Genomic DNA, 14,811 nt, shown 5'->3' with positions numbered 1-14,811 from the left:
AAAGAGTATATATAACTATATATTTATACTTAAGATAAATGAAATTTGATATTTTATATATAATTAGTGGTAACTAAGAATGTCTTTAATCTTCTCTCAAAGAACTCATAGGAGTTTAAGAGGCATAAAAATATAATAATTGATAGTAATATATCTAAATTAAAATTAATTATCATTTTATAAAATTAACAAAATATTGGCAACATCATTAAAATGTTACAAAAATACTACTTTGCTAACATTTGAAAAATGTTGCCTAATTATATAAAAATGTTATTAAAAGTCTTTAACAACATGGACTATATACAACATTTGATAATATCTTGTTAAAACAAATTAGTAACATTTATACATAATTAAGTAACATTTTTCAAATGTTACTAAAAATTATTTGTGTTGTATAGTTGCACTCTTAACAAGAGGCTTATTAGGAACCCATTTATAATCATCAAAACTTTTTAACTTCAACTTGAGCTAACATAGTGTGCGGTTGACTTTTTAGCTTTTGGATTGTTGTAGGAAAAAAAAATATTAGAAGGATGATTAAATAGTGTTACAAACTTTTTAACTTTCTCAAAATATTAGTGGATGATAGGCACATAAAAATATCAAAAACAAACAACTAGATAATAAAATATATGAAGGATCAACATTAGAAATTTATAGTAATCAATTTCTACCATCGAGACTATATCTATTTTTTTTTCAAGAGGTCAAGTTCCACTGTTACAACTTTGGTTACAAACACCAATCATGTTTCATCCAATTATGTCCAATAAATACACTTATTTTTGTTTCTCTAGGAGTAGAATGAATCAATTCTTTAGATTTCAGTTTTCTTCCTTCTCCAACAGTTCAGAATATAGGTTGACACTTACACGATGAACTTCTTTAGCTAACGATCTTTATTATGAGGTTATAACATCACAGTTAAAAAAATTCACACACATTCCGAAAGCAAAATGTTGGGATAAATTTCTTAAGCCAAATAGAAATTTTCCATTAATCAATATTAAGAACCGTTGTCTCAGATTATAGAGTTAATGTTAATAATACGTACCTGTGTCCATTGACGTTGATCAAAAGGTTGCAGCGGAATAGTCTTTTGATGCAATGATCTTCCTCAGCCAAATCACTGGATTCCTTGTTGGGACTTGATGTTACTTTTCTGATGGGGAGACAAAGAGACGTGTGTTTCTCATTTGGCATATTGGGGACCATGACCATCTTTATGATTTTAAACTTATTAGGATTCCCATTAACCCCTAACGGGCCAAATCTGGTTTCCACTTATATGGGCACATATTAGTTTTTCCTGTTGGCAGTCTAAAGGCTCAATAAAATTAGATCACTTTTATTGAGCCCAACTAAATGTAAATAACTAATATAAATACTACAAATAATATATGTAGCCCACAATAATTATTAGAAATAAAATTTCTAATAATCTCTCACTTGGGCTTCATATTCATTTAAGTATTTATATCACAAAATTCTTTAGGCGCACAACCGTATGCTATTTACTTTTAGACTCCCCTTAAACAATCTGGTCCATTCATACAACAACAGGGAACCACTGCAGCTTTCATCATTATCTAATGTGACTAAACCATAATGATCACCACAATTGTATGCACTCAAAGACATAGATCAAATATGGATAAGTGACATGGAAATTACATGCAACGTGATCTTAATCATGTCTATTTCCAACTGGTCCAAACTTTATTCTTTATAGAGATCCATTCAAAACACAACATATATGTATTGCACAAAAACAAGCTCAGAATAAAATTATGAACATCAACTTTATTTCTGTAGAAAATCCAAATAATACAAATATCTGGAAAAATTAAAAAATAAAGAAGACGTAAAACATAAATGAGACTCCCACTAAACTAGGGTACTATAAGGGATTACACCTATATGAGCAATGTGCTCATGAAAGACTTTAGGCACCAAACCCTTAGTAAGTGGATCAGCTAGCATAAAATTAGTCCATATATGTTCTATAGAAATTTTCTTATTCTGAACTCTTTCCTTAACAACCAGAAACTTTATATCAATGAATTTTGACTTGGTTGTACTCCTATTGTTATTGGAATAAAGATCTGTAGAGTTATTATCACAATAGATTTTCAATGGCCTTTCAATGCCATTAACCACACGTAAATTAGTGATAAAATTTCGCAGCCATATCCCATGGTTGGATGCCTCAAAACAAGCAATGAACTCCGCAACCATGGTTGATGAAGCTATAATAGTCTGTTTAACAGACTTCCAAGAGATAGCTCCTCCAGCCAACATAAAGATGTATCCAGATGTGGAGCGTTTACTGTCTTGACATCCGGAAAAATCAGAGTCTGAGTATCCAATGATCTCTAAACTTTCAGACTTCTGATAAGTGATCATATATCCTTTTGTTCTCTTCAAATAGAGCATTACATGCTTTACTGCCTTCCAATGCTGCATCCCAGGATTACTTAAGTATCTGCCCAAAACTCCCACTATAAATGCAATATCAGGACGAGTACAAACTTGAGCATACATTAGACTTCCCACAGCTAAAGCATAAGGAATCTTTTGCATCTCATTTCTTTCAAGGTCATTATTAGGGCATTGTTTGAGGCTAAATTTGTCTCCCTTGGTTATAGGGGTATCTCCTGGTTTACTATCTTTCATGCCGAATCTATCTAAAACTTTATCGATATAGTTCTCTTGTGATAACCTTATGATACCATGAGAATGATCTCTTAGTATCTTAATACCTAATACAAAAGAGGCTTCACCAAGATCTTTCATTTCAAAATTCTTTGTTAAAAATCTCTTGATTTCGTGCAATAAGCCTATATCGCTGCTGGCAAGCAGTATATCATCGACATATAACACCAAGAATATATATTTACTCCCACTAAACTTATGGTAAACATAATCATCAACTATATTTGCCTCAAAACCATATGAGGTAATAACTTGATGGAACTTGTGATACCATTGACAGGAAGCTTGTTTGAGACCATAGATGGATTTCTTTAGTTTGCATACCATGGACTTTGAGTCACCAGACACCAATATTTCTGGTTGCATCATATAAATCGTTTCTTCAATGTCACCATTTAGAAACGTAGTTTTAACATCCATCTGATGGAGCTCTAAATCATAATGAGCTACGAGTGCCATTATTATTCTAAAAGAATCCTTTGAAGAAACCGGAGAAAAGGTTTCTTTGTAATCAATGCCTTCCTTTTGAGTGAAACCTTTAGCAACTAAACGAGCCTTATATCTCTCGATATTACCTTTTGAATCCCTCTTGGTTTTAAATATCCATTTACAACCAATAGGTTTCACACCTTCAGGTAATTCAATGAAATCCCAAACATCGTTGTCTTGCATAGATTTCATCTCATCCTTCATGGCATCAATCCACTTTTGAGAGCTAGAACTTTGCATAGCTTGACAGAAGTTGATTGGATCATCCTCTGTTAAACCAATGTCATCCTCATGTTCTTGAAGAAACACAATGTAATCATCTGGAATTACACTTTTTCTTTCTCTAGTGGATCTCCTTAATGGCACTTCTTGAGATTGTTGAGCTTGCTCTATAGGTATTTGAGGGAGAACCTCAATATTGTCTTGTGTAGGGACAATGTCAGGAATAACTCCATGATTGTCACCTATTACTGGGGTAAGTACTGGAATAGTAATAGGCACGAGGACTTGATCACTGTCAATGACAGGTTCTTCCTCAAAGACAACATTTCTTATGTTCTCTTCTTTCCCAAACTTAACATCCTCAAGGAATCTCGCATTCCCCGTCTCAAAGAATGATCTAGTAGTGTGATTATAAAATTTATAGTCCCGAGAGCGTTTTGGATAACCAACAAAATAACAGCTAATAGTCCTTGACTCCAGCTTGCTTTCATGCGGCCTATAAGGACGCGCTTTAGCCGGACAACCCCAAATGTGTAAATGTTTTAGACTTGGTTTCCCAGGCATAGTATACTGAGGAACGATGCCACATTCCCTTAGGAAAAGCGCAAAAGGCCCTGGATGTTGTTCACCTGATCCATCATATCTACCGTAATATTCACCACCACGATCAGATTTGACGGCCTTAATTTCTTTCCAAGTTGAAGCTCAACTTCAGCTTTAAAAGATTTGAAAACATCTAGGGATTGAGACTTCTCATGAATTAAAAATAGGTAGCCGTACCTTGAATAATCATCTATGAACTTAATGAAATATTGTTGTCCATTCCAAGATGCCATAGGGAATGGTCCACAAATATCTGTGTGAATTAATTCCAAAACGTCCTTAGCCCTTTCGGTACCTAATTTTCTAGAATTTGTTTGTTTACCCTTAATACATTCAACGCAAACCTCAAAGTCTGACAAGTTAAAGGGTTCAAGAATCTCATCCGACACAAGCATCTGAATTCTCTGTTTAGAGATATGGCCTAAACGCTTATGCCATAAGGTGGCTGAGTTCTCATTTATTTTACGCTTCGTACCACGAGAATCAATGTTAAAATTTTCTTTATTGGAACTAACTACATCTAGTAAGTATAAATTATCAATTAAAGAACCAGAACCAACAATATTTGAATTTTGATAGAGGCTAAATTTATTATTTCCAAATGAACAAGAAAAACCAAATTTGTCCAAACTAGAAATAGAAATTAAATTCCGCATAAAAGACGGTACAACAAAAGTCTCAAATAAATCCAAATGAAATCCAATTTTTAACTGTAATCTAAATGTTCCAATAGCCTCTACTGTGACCTTTTTGTCATCACCCACATATATAAATCTTTCATTATCACTTGGCGGTCGGCTCCAAAGGCAACCCTGCATGGATACACTAATGTGAGTAGTAGCACCAGAATCTACCCACCAAGTATCATGTGGTACAAAAGCTAAATTAACTTCAGAACAAACAAAGAGAGAAAATTACCTTTCTTTACACGCCAAGAGGCGTACTTGGGACACTTTTTCTTCATGTGCCTAGGCTTCTTGTAGAAGAAGTAAGTAGGTGTGTTCTCATCCTTTTCAACTTTCTTTTGCTGAGAAGTCCTTTCTACAACATCCTTATTATTCTTTCTCTTCCTATTCTAAGAGCTTGACACTAAATGAGCATTTTCAGTCTTTTCTCTTTGCTGCCTTTCCTCTTCTTGCACACAGTGAGAAATCAATTCATTCAAGGTTCATTTATCTTTCTGAGTATTATAACTCACCTTGAATTGTCCAAAGTGTGTAGGAAGAGAAATCAAAACTAGATGCACGAGCAAGTCATCAGACAGTTCTAACTTTAGTGCTTTTAGTTTTGACGCGAGATTAGACATTTCCATAATGTACTCCCTTATGTTTCCTTTACCTTTGTATCTCATAGAGATAAGTTTAGCAAGCAAACTGCTTGCATCAGCTTTCTCATTACTGTGAAATACTGCTCAACGACATTAAGGAAACCTTTAGCATTGTGGCTCTCAGAAATAGAGCCCCGAAAAACTTCTGGAACAGATCGCTTCATGATCATCAAACACATTCGGTTTGAGTGTTCCCACTTTTCAACCTTATCCTCATCCGGGTTTTCCGAATTTGGAGTGGGTTTCTCAGCCCGAAGTGCAAGATCAAGATCCATCCAGCCAAGAATTATCTCAACTGCTTCCTTCCAAGCCTTAAATTTTGTCCCATTAAGCATGGGTATACAATTAATTTGAGCAGATAAGTTAACAACACTAGCAACAACAACTGTAATAGAACATAGAAAAAAATTTAATTTAAATACATGTTCACAAAGTAAAGTAAAATAAATAAAACATGCAGATTATTTACATAATAGACCCATTACAAGATACCGAGCACAACATTAATTCTTTGTCTTTGGACATACAAATCAACTTGTTATTGGTACTCTCAATGCAACGATCAAATATTGACAATTAATTCTGTCAAATAATAGTCTTTCTTTGGACCGACTATTATTCACATGATTGTAACTTTATAATTGTCACATATTTATCATCATAGGCATGTTATTATTTGGCCAAATTGTGTCTTCCTTTGGGATGAACACAAATCGCATAAATAATCTCATACTAACATCTATTGTAATTTTTAATCAAATTAATTTCTATAATAGGGATTGCTTTGGCAATATATTACATCAATTTATTTAATTAAAAAATTACAAGACAAATTAATTAATAAAGAGGGTCTATAATCTGTCAATATTCGCACTCAAATTTAATATATATAAAAAAATCAATTTAAAATTGAACATAATATCAATCAAATTTCAAGAAAATAATTCTTACGCGAATGACATTAAAATTTTGATAATGTGAAATTTAATATATTGATCATATAATTTTCCCAAATATCATTTAATATTACAACAATGATTTTGACAAAAAAAAATGCCACTTCTAGTGGTACTCAAAGGATCAAACATAATATTTATATTATATTTGTGTCTTTATCAACCCTTTTCCTTTTCACTTTTCATATTATTTTCTCACTTCCGGTGAGAAAAATATTCTTTTATTTCATTGTTGCACAATTAATTCACTTTTGGTGAGAAAATATTTCTTTATTGCATTGTTGCACAATTAACTCACTTCTGGTAAGAAAATATTTCTTTATTGCATTGTTGCACAATTAACTCATTTCTAGTGAGAAAATATTCCTTTATTGCATTATTGCACAATTATCTCACTTCTGGTGAGAAAATATAAAAAATTCAAAAAATTTCTTCATTTGACAATGTCTTCTAGATCATTGCAAAATTGTTACATATATAAATATATAACATTCACAGAAAATTATACAATTTCACAATACAAAAAAAAATTCTCTTTAAGAAAAATTTATTTTTTAATCGATCTCTTTATCCATATAATCAATTAAATCAAATTGAAGCAAAAAAAATGACCAACGCATTGAAATACACGTATTGTCAATGAAGAAAGAAAAAGGATTGTAATAATACGCTTTAGAAACCCATAACCTAATGACAACGGCGGCTCTGATACCACTTGTTGCGATAAATTTCTTAAGCCAAATAGAAATTTTCCATTAATCAATATTAAGAACCGTTGTCTCAGATTACAGAGTTAATGTTAATAATACGTACCTGTGTCCATTGACGTTGATCAAAAGGTTGCAGTGGAATAGTCTTTTGGTGCAATGATCTTTCTCAACCAAATCACTGAATTCCTTGATAGGACTTGATGTTACTCTTCTAATAGGGAGACAGAAAGACGTGTGTTTCTCATTTGGCATATTGGGGACCATGACCATCTTTATGATTTTAAACCTATTAGGGTTCCCATTAACCCTTAACGAACCAAATCTGGTTTCCACTTATATGGGCCCATATCAGTTTTTCCTGTTGACAGTGTAAAGGCTCACTAAAATTAGATCACTTTTATTAAGCTCAACTAAATATAAATAATTAATATAAATACTATAAATAATATATGTAGCCCACAATAATTATTAAAAATAAAATTTCTAACACAAAATACATACATTAATTTATAATAACATCGAACGTGGTACATATTTATTAGTTCGTGATTAATTAACAAGACACGGGGGTCCTAATCGAAGCTAGAACTGAAACTCCACGAGTGAATATCGTGCACTTCAGTGAATTTTCCGGTGGAGCCGGAGAAGCCAACGCTTACCCATTCTGGCAGAACGCTCTTCAAATCGATCACGAGGCTAGCCGTAGGTCCGTCACGCACTGCCACGCTCAAATTTTGCGACACAGGATCATACGTCACAGTGGCGAACACTATCAGCAAGCCCACGACGTTTTTCCACGGCACCGTTTTCACCGAAGCGATGGAGTTAACATCAATGCCAATGTGGGGAACGGCAGGGTCCCACGAATTGGGGTGCATGTCGAATTCAACCGCGACAAGTTGGTTCTTGTCGGTGTTTCTTAAGGCAGTGTCGGGGCTGAGGAGTCCGAGGTATCCACCGTCTGCATGTGGGGGCATTTGGGATCGGAAGGGTGCGAGGAAGAAAGAGATTCCATCGCCGGTTTCTGCTAAATCAAAACCGTTGGTTATCTCGAAGGAGAAGGTGGTGTTGAAGCGTGCCACCTTGCCCGTTTGTGAGTTCCAGAGGCGCACGGGAAGAGCGTAGGTGGCTCTGCCGGCGCTGTTGGGCATCATTGCGCCGTTTTGGACCTTCGTTAGTGTTATGACGCCCTTTGACTCGAAGGCGTCGCCTTGGAGCGTTATCAGCTCGCTCGCGTATGGCCCTGAAAAGTTGGGGAATTCGAAAGATGTGTCGGAGTTGCGATGCAGCATTAGGAGGGGAACGAGGAGCATCAAAACGGGCTTTGTGTTGTTCAAAGCCATGGCTTTACAATTTTTGTGTGATTTGGGGAATGGTGAAGCGTTAATATATGGTATATATATACACAGATTTTGATATATGACAAAACTTAGTTATTAGTTAGGGTTTCTTAAACATGGTGGATACTGTTTTTTAATTAGAATTTAAGTTTTATTTCGATAATATATATTAATGAAATTTATATTAAATATAAATGTATAATATTAAAGTAAAATTCTAACTTTAATTAGTGGACTCTACCTAAAAAAACAAGTTTTCTCCTTAAACAGATTGTGTTGGGGGAGGAAGTAGCCAAACAATTTGCATAGTTGATACTCAACAACATTTAGGAAGAATGGTGATTAAAACAAGGATAAAGCTGACTTCTTCACAATCATAAAGGGTGTATATACCTATTCTGATTCACCGTGAAGAGAGATAAAAATAATAATAAAAATGGTAAATGTAACAAGTGATGAGATTATTATAAAAGTAGAAATATATAAACAAGTGTAAATGAAGTGTAAAAATGAAAAGTTTGTTTTAATTAACAAGGAAAAATTAAAATCGCTAAATTTATGTCATTTTGACTTCGGATATGCAATCTGGTGCTGCTTGAGGATCCAGGGGATAAACAATGTATAATCAACATAAATATAGGTTTAGTGATGAATTTAAGGTGACAACTAATGTCTTGCTAACTTATTCTTGGTGATTGACAAAATTGGCGTATCCAAAATGTGAGTGCATCTTTATGTCTTTTTCGCAGGTGTTCCACAGCTTCAATCCAATTCTCCCAAAATGCTCTATTTTTTTTTTTAAAATTATGAATATAAACAAAAACACTATGTACTACCACGTTAAGTGAACAATCTATTTAATAAAAAAAATTTATTTGATTTTTATTATATATAAAAATTCGCCAAATACCTTAAATAGAATTAGTCTCTAACTCAAAGAGTAAAAGAAAACACGTGACAAGACAAAAAATAAAACATATTAAAACATGATTTAGTTACTATTTTATCCTTTTATTTATAGAAATTTATCTTTTAATCTTTATATTTAAAAATTTTTCATTTTAGAAAATGTAAAAGCACTTCCAATTCCTTTTTTTTTTTTTTTTTTTTATCACTATCGCTAAAAAAAAGTTAATGCCATTAGCTGTGGATAACGTGACATTAAACTGTATTTTGTTTTTCATTTTAGTCGCAATACTTGCATTATTTGTACATTTTTGTCTCTACACTATTATTTGTACATTTTAGTTTGTATACATGCAATATTTAAATATTTTGGTCCCTATAATGATACAATTTTTATCTTTTAGTCATTATCTTTAGATATTACTTGTTTTTGTCCGTACATTTGTGAACAATTGTTTTTCTTTTCTTTTTTCAGTAACTACTTGTTTTGGTCCCAAAATTTAGAAGATATTATCATATATCTTTGAAACTAAGAAATTGTCTGAAGTCCTTAGAATGTTAATAAGTTCATAGTTTAAACTATTTACTATTATTTTAATCCCTGAATATATTATTATTAATTTAGTCACACTTTTTTTCTAGCTTTTGACTAATTTGATTGTAAATTTGCACATTTAGGAACATATTCAACAATTTTTTTACTTTCATGGACTAATATAACAGTGGATTCCAAATTCATGGACAATTTGGATGTTTACACTTTTTTTTTTTTTTAGTCATACGAACACATTTTCCCATTCTTCATCCTCTTACTTTTTTTTTTTTTTTCCTTTTTCCTTTTTACAACTTCTATTTCTTTAAAATCTTCTTACATAAACTAATTTTCATTGACACTATATTGTATTTTGAGGAAGTAGAGTTCAAATATATTTCATGTTCAAGACAAAGTAACTTGTGAATAGTAATTTGTGTTGACACTCCTTAAAATGCCAAAGACTTACTACATTTTGTTTAACTTGAATGTATATTTTTCTAGATCACATAATGCTTTTGTCATGCTTCAACGTCAAAAATTGCCTTTGGAGGTGATGCTGGGCAACATATTTTTAACTTTCAATTTTTTGGTGTTTTAAAAATTGTCAAACAAATTTTGTTAGTTTTACAATATTGCTAGTTTAAATTTTTGGATGGTGTTAGAGAACCTACAAATGAAAAAATAACAAGCAAATTGATAACAAAAAATGAATCAAAAAGCAATTGCTAATAGAATAACGACACAAATATCTAACCATTTGATGCAGGAAGATAAAAATCATGCAACAAAAGGTTTAATATGTTATATGTCCAATAATTTTGTGTGGTAACATTAAAACGAAGTAGCAACCTCCACCACTATAAGGAGTGTCAACACAAATCGCTACTCGCACACTACATTATCTTGTCCTTGAAGTACTTTAGAACCTTTAACCATAAGACTTTGACCTAAAGTCAATGAGAATTAGTTAATGTAAAAAGACTTAAAAGAGACAAAACTCACAAAATATAAGGAAGAGAGTTGTTGACAAGGAAAAAACAAAGAAGGAAATAGAAAGGGGTTAGAAGAAAGGGAAGGTTAGGAAAGTATATAAGAACCAAAATATATAATAAGTAGATTCAAAATGTAGGGACTAAGAGGTAAAGGTTAGGAAAGTATATAAGAACCAAAATATATAAATAATGCAAGTATACAAATTAAAATATAAACCCCAACCCATAATGTCACGTTAGTGACATGTCATCGCTACACGAACGCTTAGTAATGTTAACTTTTCTAGCGACAAAGACTAAAAGAGATTTGAAAGTGCTTTTACATGCACTAAAATAGATAGTTTTTAAATATAAGGATTAAATGGTAAAATTTTTGTCACTATGAGACCTTTCTACTCCAAAACGTTTTAATAAAATAAATAGTAAAATAAGGTGTATTATAAGGAAACTAACGTGCAAGGTAAAAGGATTCATGTCGCTTAGTTCACTATATGAAACATCATGTACTTTAATTAATAAAAGAAGTTTTGGAAAGAAAAAAAAGGAAATAACTAGGCATAAAACCACTTTTACATGTCCTCAAAAAGAATCTCAAAAACTAAACAAGATAAAATAAATTCTAAAACCTAAACCAAGGTTCTCATGATCAAATATAAGAAAAAGAAGTTGTCTGGCCATGCATGTTGTCCAATTCTTAACCACAGTCGTGCATATGTGAAATTGTGACCTTGCTTGTTGTTGCATCATGGATACCTTTTGCTCCATTGTTATACTAATTAACAAGTTATCCTCTTTTGACTTTGTTTCCTTTTGCAGATATGGATAATTTAGGTGCTTTTGGCAAGCAATCATGTACTGGACCACACACTTGTGGGGCTAGATCTTTAATATCTGGTTAGGGTTGAGCATCCGTTGATGCCCCTGTCCCCCTTGCTTACACTGACTAGTACAGGATGTTCTCCCACTTCTAGTGGCATCCCACCCATTGTCTCCACATGACAGATTTACAACATTGTGGATTGCTCCCACAAGTTTAATAGTATTTGGCAAATGTCAGTTGGCTTAATGTGGCAATAAGTAATGCACCCACCCTTAGAGAGCCCACATTGTAGTTCCTATCCATCTACAAGGAGTGGGTTGTAGATGGGTGCAGGAGCCTTTTAAAGATGAAGATGAGGATGTTAACCCCCCCCGCTTCTCCTACTATTATGATATCACTTTTCATGGAGGAGTAGAGTGGGAGATAAAACAACAATTTAAGTGAAATTTTTCAAAAGGGTTTAACCATTTAAGTGAAATTTTTCAAAAGGGTTTAACCATTTTCCAAACACCTAAAAGGATTCACATTTTTTGAGACTTTGGATCTCCACTAAATCCTACAAGATATAAAACAATAATTTAAGTGAAATTTTCATCAACTCTTTATAAACTAACTAATTTACACAACTCATTTGAATTTTGTAATATTTTAAGGGTGAAACACAATTTTTTTTTCAAAAATAGTTAAATACGTGTCAAAAAAGTTAAGTCATTTAGGTAAAATTGACACTTATCAGAAGACTACATGAGTTCATAATTTCTTGAACAAAAGAAAAAATTCAAAAAATATTTTTATGACAACCTAAAAGAAAATTTATTATATTTCAACAATTGTTGATTAACACAAGTGAAAATGTTTATCCCAAGAAAATGAATGACTATCCCAAGTTGTTGATCAGAAATCTTCAATTGAAATAATGTTTCTCAGAAGACTTGTCTTGAATACCTAGTTTTGAAAACTTGGAGCGAGACCTACTCAAAATGTTGAGATTGTTGAGTTTATTGAAGATTGTTGAGTTAATTACTGAGTTAATTACCAAGTCAATTACTAAAGCCCTTCTTGAAGATTTTTATGAAGAGTGAAGAAGTTTTAGTTTTGATGATGATAGCATTAGATTTGTATATATTTATTTAGTTTGCTTCATTCATTTTTTTATTTCATGGCCTATGTCGAAAAGGATAATGTATTGCTTGTTATTAGACATAGGCTTGGATGTGTTTGCTTATTATGATGAATTAATTTCAAAATTACATCTTGTTTTAGAAAACATAAAACTCATATTTCAACTTAATGTTTCTCATTTCATGTGAAAACACAATGTAAGAAATTATAATGTGTTTTGACATAAAATGGAACTTGGTTCATTCAAAAGAATTCATAATTAAGTTAGGTAATAGATTACCATGTGAGGTAATAGATTATTGAAACTTAGTTTTGAAGTGGAATTCAACATCTTCTCTATGATAAACAATTACCTATTCAAGTAGTTTATTACGATAATGACTTTTGAGTAAAAACAAGTGAAACAAGTTGAAAAAGTATCAAGATAATCAATTACCAACTTTAGTAATCAATTACCTCTGCTGAAAATTAAGTTCTATGGTTTCTGGGACTCGAGATAATCGGTTACCCGAATCAGTAATCGATTACCTCTTTTCTGGTTTCTTAGATTTCAGTTCTCATTAAAAACTGGTAATAGATTACCTGATATTCGTAATAGATTACTACTGTTGAGTTTTTAATGTTGAAATCTTATTTTCTCTATAAATATAACTCTTTTTGAAAACTTAAAAAAAGAATGACATATTTGGTTAGAAAGATCAAAGAGTGGTGTAGATAAAAACATTTTCAAAAATCTAAAAAACATTTTTGAGAGAAGATCAAATATTTTCAGAACAATTCAAGAGCAAAGAAACTTGAAAAAGATCTTATCTTGAAAGAAGTTCAAGAAATTAATTCAAGATTACTGAACAATTCATTGTGAAAGATCAATCTGTACTACAAGTGTATCTTTTCTGATCTTGTAACTCTTGTTTGTATAGTTGGATATGCTATGGTATGTGATTCTTTGAGATAAGGGTATCTCATGAAAAAGTGAAAGAGAAATCTTGAGATAGGTTTTTTCAAGTGGATTCTTGAGGTGCAAGAATTATGGAGATTGTATAATCTTGTGGGATTAAAATTAGGTGATTATATTTTTTGATTATAATATTGCTTGTACATGGTGTTTGTAAAGAATATTATAGTATAAAGACTGAATTTAGCGGGGAGCTAAGTCTGAAACTAGATGTAGGCCTTTGTATGGTTGAACCAGTATAAATTACTTTGCAATTTCTCTCTTTACCTTCATATATTGTTACAATTCATATTGAATTGATAAAAAGAATTCAAAATTGTAAAAGAAACATTTTCTTGAATATTATAGATTGTTGATTTGTGAAATTTGATATAATATATGCAATCTGGTAATAAAGTGAAGGAAGGTAATTACTAAAATCAATTTGGATTACAACATCTATTCCGTTGTGTAATAATTCTGATATACTTTGTATCTTGTTTGGTTTTTACTCTAACTGTGTTTAGTAATAAGTTGTATGAGAAAGAAAGAAATTAGCAAGAAAGCAAGAAAAACCCTTAGAAGTCGTCTAAGCGAAAAATCTATTCAACCCCCCTTTCTAGATTCGTGTTCTACCCGGGACCAACACAAAAGGCACCTCATTTGTAAAGACTGGTAGAAAATTGGAAAGTACAATGATGTTAGCAGTAAACATACAGAAAATAAAGGCTCCAACATATTTATTTCCTATGTGCCTATAAAGGGAAACAAAATTCTCATTTTGAAGCAAGCAAGAACAAAGAAAAAATAGAGATTACTCAAGCTTAGCAAGGTAAATCCTTTGTTTCTTCATCCTCTGATTTTTCTAAGATATCCACTCCATATTGTAACTCTAATTTGTAGTAGAAAAGATGCGCGAAATCTTCTTTAGTGAAAGCTCCATTATAGGAGATTTACTTGTGGTCTTTGTAATCTACAAGAGCATAAGAAATTCATTCCTGTAAACACTTCCTACCAAGAACGGAGAGTGTAGTGGTGTAAGAAAGGAAAGTAAATCACAACAAGTGTTTTGTAGTCTTATAGTAAGTGGTTGTTAGGTTGTCTTTCTCAATAGGTGATTGAGTGAAGTTTCTT

The 14,811-nt window shown here is 32.1% G+C and overlaps 2 protein-coding genes across 2 annotated transcripts in view; both read right to left on the bottom strand.

Moving 5' to 3' along the window:
- Positions 1-1,122: 1,122 nt before the first annotated feature.
- Positions 1,123-14,811, bottom strand: part of LOC145958249 (ERBB-3 BINDING PROTEIN 1-like) — a 43,881-nt gene continuing 30,192 nt past the window's right edge. Inside the window, exon 4 of the transcript XR_014433934.1 lies at positions 1,123-1,135. The gene's annotated coding sequence lies outside the window, so the exon portion shown is untranslated. The remainder of the gene's footprint in view (positions 1,136-14,811) is intronic.
- Positions 6,215-8,371, bottom strand: LOC109818639 (lectin 7). Its single transcript, XM_083074992.1, has one exon. The coding sequence runs from the start codon at positions 8,369-8,371 to the stop codon at positions 7,601-7,603; it is 771 nt and encodes a 256-aa protein (XP_082931118.1). The 3' UTR covers positions 6,215-7,600.

This window comes from Cajanus cajan, chromosome 5, assembly GCF_000230855.2.
Source record: "Cajanus cajan strain Asha chromosome 5, NIPB_CcT2T_4, whole genome shotgun sequence".
Lineage (NCBI taxonomy): Eukaryota > Viridiplantae > Streptophyta > Magnoliopsida > Fabales > Fabaceae > Cajanus > Cajanus cajan.
This window is presented reverse-complemented; position numbering and strand designations above follow the sequence as displayed.